Source organism: Sceloporus undulatus, chromosome 1, assembly GCF_019175285.1.
Source record: "Sceloporus undulatus isolate JIND9_A2432 ecotype Alabama chromosome 1, SceUnd_v1.1, whole genome shotgun sequence".
Taxonomy (NCBI): Eukaryota; Metazoa; Chordata; class Lepidosauria; order Squamata; family Phrynosomatidae; genus Sceloporus; species Sceloporus undulatus.
The window spans coordinates 5211401-5223857 of NC_056522.1; the positions used below are offsets into that span (position 1 = coordinate 5211401).

The window sequence follows — 12457 nt, forward strand, 5'->3', positions numbered from 1 at the left end:
GTTGCTAATGAGCTTTCGTAGACTTGGTCTGCATCTGCAGATGACCAAGAAGACCAAGTCTACAAAACCTTACATGACAAGGTCTTTTGCTCAGTTAATCTCAAGAATGTTACAAGATCCTTTTGCATACTGTTTTTCCAGACTAACATAGCTATGTCTTTGAAGTCTTCCCCACTATTAGCTATGTAGGCTTGGGCTACTGGGAGTTGCAGTCCAATAATATCCAGTGGGCTGCACAATTTCCAGGGAACATGTACCCAGTATAATCAATGGCATCACTAGGGTTGGTGTCAGCCAGTGTAGTAATTCATGGCGTCACCTTGCCCATTGACCTCCTCCCATAACACACCATACAAAATGCTTAGTACAGTTGTCTCTCCATATCCACGGATTCTTTATCCATAGATTCCTTATCCATGGATTCCACCCATGGCTTGAAGATATTATTTATTGAATATATTCATGTATAAGGTCAATGTAAGTACGGTTCTTAGCTCTTATTTCAAAAGAAACCATCTCCTGGTGAAAGGAAAAAGCATAATCTGTCCTGGAAGCACTCACCCACCCACCCCACTTCTCTCTTCCATCCAGCCTTTAGGATGAACACAGTTATGCCTGTTGGAATTTTGTAAGTTATTTGTCATTGTCTTCCTCTGCTTTGTTCTTTACATCATTTGTTACATGGCCCCAAATTTTACCCTCAACTTATCCATGGGTCATATCAAAATCCACAGACTGGATGGCCCTTGTGATCTCTTCCAACTTTGCGATTCTATGATTCTATGAGCTACTGGGGAGGGAAGGGGGAGGAGATAGAAATGCATACAGATTTAACATTGCACTCCACCTATGTAATGTTGGGTCTCAGTGTGTGAAGCAGTGGCTGGCATTTGTGGCTTATGCAAGTAAAAGCTTATGATTGTGTGTGTCTTTTTGGCTGAGACGGAGACTGCCATTCTTCCCTCCCTCTACAGAGTAAAGCCCTCCCACCAAAGCTATGTGCAACAACCAGATGTAAAATGGTTACATCATCAGGTGAGACCTCAGATGTGATCATTTTGCATTTAGCTATAGGAATGCAGCCAGACATTTCTCTGATCACCTCCAGGCAAGGAATGATGGTGTTGGTAGTGAGGCTGCAGTGACTCAACAATAAGTCAGGGGGTTGACAAACAGTCAGCAGCAGTGTAGTTCTGCATGTGGAACTACTATGCTATGCTGGACCATACCAAATTCCTTCCAGTGTCTGACCAGGCACTGGACAATAGGGAAGATAGCTGCAGTGTATAAACTTTCATGGGTCAAAATCCCTGCACAGTTTGATACCACTTACAATGCCATCCTAAGGTACTGGGATGTAGTTTGGTGAGGTATGTTGAAATTGCTGCTGGAGAATTGCTCTAGTTCTGTACTTCAGGAATAGGCTAGAGCCCACTAACACAGAACCCTAAGCATCTTATCAAACTACAAATCCCAAGATTCTATAGGATGCAGCCATGACAACTGAAGTAGAACCCAGCTTCCATGATGTGCTGATTTTTCAGTATGTCTTTGGGATTAATTTGCTTTTCTTGGTAGGTGATGACTTTCTCCAAGATAAATGATTAGGCAGGTGTTGCTTTTTTTTATCTATTAGGAGCACAGAAAGTTACCGCAGGCTACATTCACAACAGAAGGGAATTTTGAGCCACTTTCAGCAATGGGTTTGCCCTCTTTGGAGATGTGGGTTTATGCACTCTTTCCAAACATAGCCAAAAACACGAATGTCACAAATAGTGACATACACATAGAATCATAGAATCGTAGAGTTGGAAGAGCCCACAAGGGCCATCCAGTCCAACCCCCTGCCATGCAGGAGTTGTGCATAAGTCATGCTACACAAGCAGGGTGAATTATTTCCTATGGCACGAGGTAGACCGAATTCCTGGATCAAGATATCATCACTACAATCTATCTCACAATCTGACCCCCAAACCCACTTTAAAATCTAACCAGGTGTATCAGCAGTCCGGCCAGAGAGAGGAGAAGGAGAGGAGCTGCTTGGCAGCCATTTTGAGACCGTGTGCTTGAGACCGTGTGCTCGTGCTGAAAGGGCGGAGCTTCTGTGAGTCACATCTGTGAGTCACAAGGGGGCGGAGCTAGCAGACTAGCTTTATATACCAACTTCCAGAGCTGCGTGCCTAACGGCGCGCAAATTTTAGTAGTTCTTTAACTCAACAACTCTGCTCAAGTGGCATCAGGTTAGAATCAGATATTGAAACAGAACCTTCCCTTTAAGTGTAACATAACAGCCAGTACATTCCTTTAAAGGAGTATTCCCAGTAGATTGACCGTTATATTCATTACTAAAGACTTTGCAGTATGGACAATGAGGGATCTGCTGCAGTCACCTGCAACTCTTGTGGGATGTTTCTCTTCTTGCCTACAGAAGTGGACAACTTCACATGCACCAAGTGCAAGTTGGTAGCACTCTTGGAGGAGAAAGTGCAGCAGCTGGAGGCCAGAGTAGCTACACTTCAGCATATTAGGGAACAAGAGGATTTCCTGGACACAATAGAACTAACCATCTTGGATGAGTACCACGCAGAGGAAGATGCTAGGGTGGAAGAGGTCACTTGCCGAACAGAGGAGGCAGACAGCTGGAGGAATGTCACAAAGAGAAGTAAGCCAAGAAGGAATTGTTCGGGGAGTTTGCAGCTAGAGAATTGATTTGAAGCTCTTTCCCTTATCAAGGAGGATGAAGAAGAGCAGCATGGACAGACTTCAGGGACAGAGCAGGGGAGCCTGAGAGTCCCACCCGAGGGAACAGTCGCTGCTAAGCCTCGGAGGAGGCGTGTGGTCGTAGTGGGGGACTCCTTGCTGAGGGGTACAGAAGCAGTGATTTGTAGGCCTGACAAGATGTCTCAAGAGGTGTGTTGTCTTCCAGGTGCAAAGATCCGTGATGTGACAGAGAGGCTGACAAGACTGGTCAAGCCTTCTGATCAATACCCCTTCCTTTTGGTCCACGTGGGAACTAATGATACTGCAAGACACAGCATTCAGAACATCAAAAGGGATTACGAGGCGCTTGGTAGGAAGCTGAAAGGAATGGATGTACAGGTTGTCATCTCGTCTCTTCTGCCAGTTGAAGGGCATGGTCCAGGAAGGGAGAGGAAAATAGCGGATGTGAACAACTGGCTTCACAGATGGTGCCGCCGAGAAGGATGTGGATTCTTCGATCATGGGCTGCGGTTCCATGAGGAGGGACTTCTTGCAACAGACGGGTTGCATCTCACGCCAGTTGGAAGAAATGTTTTTGCCAACAGTCTCAAGAACTTGATCAGGAGAGCTTTAAACTGAGTTCCGAGGGGAAGGGAGACAATATTAAGGAAGGTGAAAGGGATGGCGAAAATAGTCAAACTGACATAGAGGAGACAAGGCAAACAGTGCAAGGACCCAACAGTGGGAGGCAAAAAAACTTGCACAGGCAGCAAGTAAAAGGGAACCATGGTCTGCGATGTCTCTACACTAATGCACAGAGCATGGGAAATAAGCAAGATGAACTCGAACTCCTAGTACAACAAAGCAAATATGATATAATAGGCATCACTGAAACCTGGTGGGATGAGTCTCATGATTGGAATGTGGAAATAGAGGGGTATAACCTTATTAAGAGAAATAGGCCAAACAGGAAAGGAGGAGGAATAGCACTATATGTCAGAGATATTTACACCAGTGAAGAGATCCAGGACATCAATCATGGAAGCCAGGTGGAGAGCATCTGGATAAGAATCAAAGGGGAGAGAAACAACAAGGATGTTACGGTGGGAGTCTACTACAGACCCCCAAGTCAGACGGAGGAATTGGATGATATCTTTCTAGAACAGATGACCACACACTCAGAAAAGAGAGATGTAGTAGTGATGGGCGACTTCAACTATCCTGATATTTGTTGGAAGTCAAACTCAGCAAAATCCTCAAGGCCTAGCAAATTCCTCACTTGCCTGGAAGACAATTTCATGGTCCAAAAGGTGGAAGAGGCAACAAGGGGGTCAGCTATTTTAGATCTGATCCTAACCAACAAGGATGACTTGGTTAATGGGGTGCAAGTGGTGGGATCATTAGGTGGAAGTGACCATGTTCTCCTGGAGTTTGTAATACAGTGGAAAGGAGAAGCCAGGCATAGTCAGACACGCATCCTAGACTTTAGGAGAGCGGATTTCAGTAAACTTAGAGAAGTATTGAGAGCGATTCCATGATCAGAAATACTAAAAAATAAAGAAGTTCAGGACGGATGGGAGTTTCTCAAAAGAGAGATACTGAAGGCACAATTTCAAACAGTTCCAGTGAGAAAGAAAAACGGGAGGTGTCTCAAGAAACCAGGATGGATGACTAAGGAACTTTCAACCGAGCTAAGTTTGAAACGGAACATGTATAAGAAATGGAAAAAGGGGGAAATCACAAAAAAGGAATTCAAAGAAATAGCAGGCATGTGTAGGGGTAAAGTCAGAAAAGCTAAAGCGCAGAACGAACTCAGTCTTGCTAGAGAGGTTAAAAACAACAAAAAGGGCTTTTTTGGATATGTCCGCAGCAAAAGGAAGAAGAAGGAAACAGTAGGGCCACTGCGTGGAGAAGATGGCAAAATGCTAACAGAAGACAGAGAAAAGGCAGAATTACTCAACACTTTCTTTGCCTCAGTCTTCTCAGAAAAGGCAAAGGGTGCTCAACCTGAGGATAATGGAGCAGAGGACAGAATAGGGGAATTTCAGCACAGAATAAGTAAAGAGATAGTAGAGAAACACCTTATTAATCTAAATGAATATAAGTCTCCGGGACCAGATGAACTCCATCCAAGGGTATTAAAAGAACTGGCAAATGTAATATCGGAGCCATTGGCAATAATCTTTGAAAACTCCTGGAGAACAGGAGAGATCTCAGCAGACTGGAGGAGGGCAAACGTTGTCCCCATCTTCAAAAAGGGGAAAAAAGAGGATCCCAACAATTATCGTCCAGTTAGTCTGACATCAATCCCAGGAAAGATCCTGGAGCAGATCATTAAACAGAGAGTCTGTGAACATCTAGAAAGCAATGCCATAATCACAAAAAGTCAACATGGGTTTCAGAGAAACAAGTCATGCCAGACAAACCTAATCTCTTTCTTTGATAAAATTACCAGCTTGGTAGATGAAGGGAATGCTGTGGATATAGTATATCTTGATTTCAGTAAGGCCTTTGACAAGGTTTCCCATGACATACTTGCAAACAAGCTGGTAAAATGTGGGCTAGGCAAAGTAACTGTTAAATGGATCTGTAATTGGTTGACCGGCCGAACCCAAAGGGTGCTCAACAATGGCTCCTTTTCATCCTGGAGGGAAGTGACCAGTGGGGTCCCACAGGGCTCTGTCCTGGGCCCAGTGCTATTCAACATCTTTATCAATGACCTGGATGACAGAATTGGGAGCATACTTATCAAATTTGCAGATGACACCAAATTAGGGGGAATAGCTAATACCCCAGAGGACAGGATCAAAATTCAGAATGACCTGAACAGACTACAAAGCTGGGGCCAAGCTAACAAAATGAAATTCAACACCGAGAAATGTAAGGTATTGCACTTAGGGCGGAAAAATAAAATGCACAGATATAGGATGGGTGACACCTGGCTGAATGAAACTACGTGTGAAAGGGATCTAGGAGTCCAAGTAGACCACAAGTTGAACATGAGTGAACAGTGTGATGCGGCAGCTAAAAAGGCCAATGCTATTTTAGGCTGCATCAATAGAAGTATAGTGTCTAGATCAAGAGAAGTAATAGTGCCACTGTATTCTGATCTGGTCAGGCCCCACCTAGAATATTGTGTCCAGTTCTGGGCACCACAATTCAGAAAGGACACAGAGAAACTGGAGCGTGTCCAAAGGAGAGCGACTAAAATGGTGAAGGGTCTGGAAACCATGCCCTATGAGGAACGACTTAGGGAGCTGGGGATGTTTAGCCTGGAGAAAAGAAGGTTAAGAGGTGATATGATAGCCCTGTTTAAATATTTGAAAGGATGTCATATTGAGGAGGGAGCAAGCTTGTTTTCTGCTGCTCCAGAGAACAGGACCCGGAACAATGGATGCAAGCTACAGGAAAAGAGATTCCACCTGAACATTAGGAGGAACTTCCTCACAGTAAGGGCTGTTCGACAGTGGAATGCACTTCCTCGGAGGGTGATAGAGTCTCCTTCCTTGGAGATCTTTAAACAGAGGCTGGATGGCCATCTGTCAGGGATGCTTTGATTTGGATTTCCTGCATGGCAGGAGGTTGGACTGGATGGCCCTAGTGGTCTCTTCCAACTCTATGATTCTATGATTCTATGATTTACAATTGTGGCAATGGAAACAAGACAGTAAATCTGAGTAGGAAATAGTTGCAAGTCATAAGTCTAATTACATCATTGTAGCATGATGCCAGGTTACTGCAGCAGAAGTGGAGTCGTGCAAACAACAATGTTGTGTATTGCAGATGCATATTGTGGTTGTATTTATGGTGTGCATTTATTTCATAATGTGATTGCACATCATAAAAGCACACAGTCATTGACATATGTTGAGCAAGTTGCTTCTCTGCATGGGGGTTGTGTAGGGCTGGCATAGCATATCTCCAATGCTGATATTGATGAACTACACTTTTGGGATATGAAATTGCAGATGTGGTATTTTTGTACAACCAGTTTTTCCAAGAAAGAGGTGTATATGGGATTAAACACTTAATAAAACACATCCCACTTGTAAACAATGCAGGAGAAATTAACATCTACATTGTATGGGCATTCTGGTGTACAGTAGAATGTGCACTTGATTTATGTCTCTGTTTCATGTACCAGCGAGTGCCATGCATACAGAATCCTGCTTCCAAGATCTCATTACCTTATCTGGATTAGAGTGAGCTTCTACTTCAGCTACTTCGTGATCTATTGGCTGAGTAACTGTCATGGGGATACAGAAACAAACACACCTGGCAGCATCAGATTTATAGCAATGCCTGCTTTTCCTCTACTCCTCCTTCTTCAGTTTCCAGTCAAGAGGAGATGGGGAGGGAAGAGTCCAGCTAGAAGTGTGCAAGGGTTCCTCCTCTCTCTCATTCAGTTGCGCAAATACACACACCTTCCAGATTCTTCTCATCTCTTGTTTCAGTTGAGCTTTTCTGATAAACAGCAGAGTGATAAAAGCAGAGTGGAAAATGAAATAAATACGTTTCAGTGCTGTAGAGAAAACTGCACACTCATTTGGCCTTTAATATCCTACAGTACCTATGATCTGTGAAAACACTTTTCAGCTTGATAAATCCTTAAACCACAGACTTAAACATAAAAGTCTCTCAATGACATTGTTTATTGTTATTTTGTTTTAAAAAATTGATCGCCTATGACCAGCTATCTCTAGGTTTTCAGTGTTACAACAACAAAGGAAATAAAAGGAAAAACAAATGGATGAAATTAAAAGCCGGCTTTAAAGAGTACTTCCCTTGTTGCTATTCCAATCACGTCTCAAACAAAATGACAAAAAACATTTCTGAAGTTCTGTGTTTTGCAAGAGAACAACATGGCCCATGACAAGACCTCAGTTGTGGTTGTGTGCTTTCTCTTTCTGAGTTGACTGCATTAAGGGCAGGTTGAGCACTGTGGTTCTGTATGCACTATAAATACAGAGAAGGGTTAATCAAATCCTTTCTTGACTGAGGCCACAATCCTGTTAACCAGTGCAACTACGCTGCTATGTAGCAGCAGCAGTGGTAAAATACCCAGGGGTATAACAATAATGCCCTCCCCATCAAGAAAAGCTGTCTTTCTCTCAGAAGATGAACCTGCTCTGCCAGTTCTCAAGCTGTTTGGGAGTTGGCAGGACAGTGAGAAAAATGCCCTTTTCTGCTTCCCTACACTGCTCCAATATAGTTCTCCATAAAGTGGCCTATGCCAGTTGTAACACATAGTTATATTGGCATAAGCCACAAGAGGATTCTGGGCCCTGTCTCTTGCATTTTCTCAACACTATGAAAATTCAAAATTTAGTGGAAGCAGTTCTTGCCATGATGCAGAAACCTACACCTGTCGAATTCTGCCTTTCCTATAGTACAGAAGTCTCTGTGGATAAACACTCTCTATTTGGAGGGAAGTGTGGTTTCTTGCAGACAGCGTGGCTCTTTCAGCCCCATCAGCACCAGCTGCACTTGCTGCTCCTTTGGGGGAAAAAATGGCTAGAATTTCTGTAGAAATTTGAGGACCAGGTCCTGCAACTTCACCCTCAGCGCCTCGTCGCTTTCGCACATGATGTGGGTTGAATCCTCCTCAATGCGAATGAGTGTTTCCACATCTTGGAATAACACAATGTGTCCCTTTGGAGTGTCTTCCACCTTGACGTCACTAAAGCCGTGCTGCAGTTGCCAGAGAAAAGAAAGGGTGTTGACAATGAGAAAACAAACAACATGTGCTCAACATTGGAAATGGATTCACATGATGGAAGATGTTTGTTTTACATCCATGGTGCAACTGTCCTCAGTTTTTGATGCATGTTTAAAACATATTATCTGAGCAAGCCTTCTCTGTTTCAACCAAACATCTACTTTTTGGATTTCAAAAATAATTTGTTTTGTGTGTATTTTACATTTTATTTCCATACACAACTTTGTTGTTGTTATTATTATTATTATTATTATTATTGTTAAACTTTATTTCTAGAGCGCTGTAATTATACACAGCGCTGTACAAAGTCGGTAAAATTAAGGAGTATATAAAAGCCTGCCCAAGGCGTACACTCTAAGATAATAACAATTAAATAGAGAAATAGATAAAATTACCATGTAGAAAAGAAAAGACAAATTAAAAACATCACATATAAAAGCAGATCACATCACATCAAATATTATCAGACAGCCAGATGACAATCACAAATTCCCTGAGAACGCTTCCCTAAACAATATGGTTTTCAGCTCAGCCTTAAAGCTGGTTAGGGAAGTGATGAGCCGTGCATGCAGAGGAAGAAGGTTCCAGGAATGATGGGCAGCAAGAGAGAAGGGGCAGATCCGGGATGGGGCAGAGAAGATCCTGGGTTGAGAGAGGAGACTTTGGCTACCAGAGTGGAGAGTGCGAGTAGGGATGTAGGGAGAGAGAAGATTAGTTAAATAAAGAGGGGCCAGCCCATGCAGGGCTTTAAAGGTGAGTAGCAAAAGTTTGTACCTGATGCGGAAAGGAAAAGGGAGCCAGTGAAGGGAGGACAACAGAGGGGAGACATGATCATAACGGCGAGCGAGTGAAATAATGCATGCAGCTGAATGCTGAACAGAAATTAATGGGTGGAGGTGAGAGAGGGGAAGCCCTGCCAAGAGGAGGTTACAGTAGTCTAGTCGTGAGACCACTAGGGCATGGACCAGTGATTTTGTGGTAGAAGCTGAGAGATATGGGCGGATTTTGGCAATATTATAGAGAAAAAATCTACAGACTTTGGCTGTAGTCTGGATCTGGGGGATAAATGACAAAGAGGAGTCGAAGATGAAACCGAGACTGCGGGCTTCCTGGACCGGCTGGATAGAGATGTTATTGACAGAAATAGAAAAGGAATAGTGAAGGGTGGGCTTAGGAGGGAAAACAAGAAGCTCAGTCTTGGACATATTGAGCTTCAAACACTGATGGTGCATCCAGTGGGAGACAGCTATTAAACAGGATGACACTTGCTGCTCTAGCTCTGGTGAAAGATTAGGGGTGGAAAGGTACAGCTGGGTATCATCGGCGTACAGATGGTAGGAAAAACCAAAAGAACTGATAAGTTTTCCAAGGGAAGAGTGTGTATAAGTGGCATACAAATATTTGCAATACCCAGGCAATTACACATTCCTCAAAAAGCCAGGGTTCAGCCATACTGTAGCATCATACTGAGGTGCAGATGAAGCCAAGCTATCGCTAGGCAAACAGATACCAGCTTAGTCTTCAGTGGTTTCTGTTCAGTTCTATCCGTTTGGGTTCATGGTCTGAAATTCAGGATTGCCTCTCTGCCCTTGATACTGAGGGTTACAAAATGTAGGTTTAGCACCCCTTCTGCCCTGTGCCACCAGTGTGTAATAGAAAAGGGGGTAGATATTTAAGAAAATAAAAGCAAATACATGTGGATCATGACATAGACAGCTTCTATAGGTAATGGTTCAGCAATAGCTTGAGGCACAAAGAGAGAATTTCATTACCTTTTCTAGAGTTTGTACTAACTGGTCCACTGGGACGGAGCCACTTAGCAGAGGCTTGACAGGCTTCAGTTCTGGGACGTCGTCTGTCATCCTCTTCCTCTTTTTACCAGTTTGAGGCTGGGGAAGTTTGGGAGGAACCTAGAAGCAAGCAGAAATTGGGGGACAGCTGAGTTACTGCAAGTAATGATCTACAAATGCTCAGGTGACCTATCGTCCTACCTTGACAATCTTACTACAAGGATGGGCAGCTTTTCTTATTCAGGAGGGGAAACTCTATTCTCCTGACATTACATCAGGGTCAGTGGGAGTATCGTAAAATGTCAAAAGTAATCATGAGACAGTCTGTCCCATGAGTAATTTTACCTCTTTCCCACTAATCCAGGGGAGATCTCCCTGTACAAGTGGAAGAGTGGCAGGAGGCAAATACCTGGCACACACTTCCAACTACAGCCTGAGTCTTTCTATAGTGGCCGGTTTCTTCAATGCCTGATTCTCAAGTGTTCTCAGAGCGAAGGCACGCTGGAAAGAGTGGTTTGGGAAATCACCTGCCATAAAGGCACAGGCAAATTTCCAAGCCAACCCTCACAGGACTCTGTGAGTCCAACACTGAAGCACTAAAATAGGGCATTCTAGAAAAAGCTAGCCTCTGGGGAATGCATAATTACCCTGGTAGATGTTCTACTTTCATGGAATATGATAGGATTTCAGCCTGGGGATTTAACTGTTATAAAAGGTCAGTATGCAAAGGGATCTTGTAGCACTTTTGAGACTAAATGAGTGAAAGAAGTTGCAGCATGAGCTTTCATTGGGCTTAGGACTACTTTCTCAAATGCATAGAGTGAAGGACCTTTATAATTACACTGTATGAATGGCCATAGAAATACAAAACTTGTAGGTATGGTGATGAGGTGACAAGTTCATTTTCAGTTATGGTCATTGAGGGACAAAGGCATGATGGAAGATATGTGGATGTATGCCTACTTGAATGATGGAGGGAGTTCTGAAATGTGGTGTGGACAGGTTGGAACCAGAAAAGAGATATGATAAACTGGCCAAGAGCGTCCGCATGAAGCTGGGGTGTTAACCGTTGTTATAATATGTGTACTGTACCAGGAAGCCATTGCCTCTGTTTAACCCACTGTTGATGGATTGGAGTTTGTGAATATATTGTAATTCAGCTGTTTGTCCTTCCAATCTTCTTTTGTAGTTTTTTTTGTTCAAGGACTGCTGTCCTGAGTCCTCAACAAGGCTAGGGTTGATTGTCATTGTATTACAATGCATCTGCAGGGTAACAGGTGGGAGGAAGCTGATGCATTGTATCCTCATGTTTTAAAGCCATGTTTGTTTGGCAACGTATTGTCAATTTTTTAAATTAAAAAAATCCAAAACCCTCGCTTATTCCTGACTGTTTGGGGTGGGTGGGTTGCTGTTTGGCAGGAAACAGCAGGTTTACGCCAGTGAATAGAGCTCAGGAAATCTTCAGTTTCCTGAGGCATATTCCAAAATGGAACTGATTGATGGACCCTGGTTCTTTTGTGTTTCCCAACAGATGGAATCAAGGAAACTTTTCAAAAAATGCTTTGTTCCAGGTGTTTTTCTGGAACAGAGTAGCAATAATTGCTAATTAACTGGGAAACTTGGGCTGCTGATCAAAGCAAGGGCCTTTGCCCAGCCTCCTCCCCTGGCTTGGGCATCACCTTGACCCCCTTCTGCCAGCATTCACTGTACCTGGAGCACATGCTTGTTGTCTTTGGTATGCAAAACAGCAGTAACGGTTGCCAAGGAAATACCCGGTTTCATCTCAGTGGGCACCAGAGAGTCTGCAAGCTGGAGAAAAACAGACAGTGCAACATGAAAAATAGAAGAGGAGGAAATCCAATGGAGGCAGGATGATTTGCATCAATAAAATACACAGGAAGAGTACACTTACACACACATGGATAAGTCCACAGCAGGGATGGGTGAAACTGAAGTGTTCCCTACCCATGCCACTTTAGAAAAGAAACCGAGGGTCCTTTGCTGTTTGCCAGCCAACCTGCATCTGTTCAGAGGACCCTTGCATCATCTTCTGGTTACCTGGGCTCCCAACCCATGATCAACTGTATACAGTAGATTATGAGTTCGGAGCCCAGGTAACCAGAAAGTGATGAGAGAGTCCTCTGAACAGATACAGGTTGGCTGGCAAAGGACAGGTTAACTAAAGACAGGGTGCCTAGACATCCTCCTTTTCCAGGACATGTCTTACATTTCGGCCTTCTGCCCAGGA

The 12457-nt window shown here is 43.6% G+C and overlaps 1 protein-coding gene across 1 annotated transcript in view; it reads right to left on the minus strand.

The window, feature by feature from the left end:
• Positions 1-7334: 7334 nt before the first annotated feature.
• The window catches only part of INTS9 (integrator complex subunit 9), a 102262-nt gene continuing 97139 nt past the window's right edge, over positions 7335-12457 (minus strand). Inside the window, exons 15-17 of the mRNA XM_042446461.1 lie at positions 11920-12018; positions 10192-10329; positions 7335-8391 (exon numbers count right to left, since the gene is read on the minus strand). Of these exons, the coding sequence (XP_042302395.1) occupies positions 8215-8391; positions 10192-10329; positions 11920-12018 (414 nt within the window). The 3' untranslated portion in view covers positions 7335-8214. The remainder of the gene's footprint in view (positions 8392-10191; positions 10330-11919; positions 12019-12457) is intronic.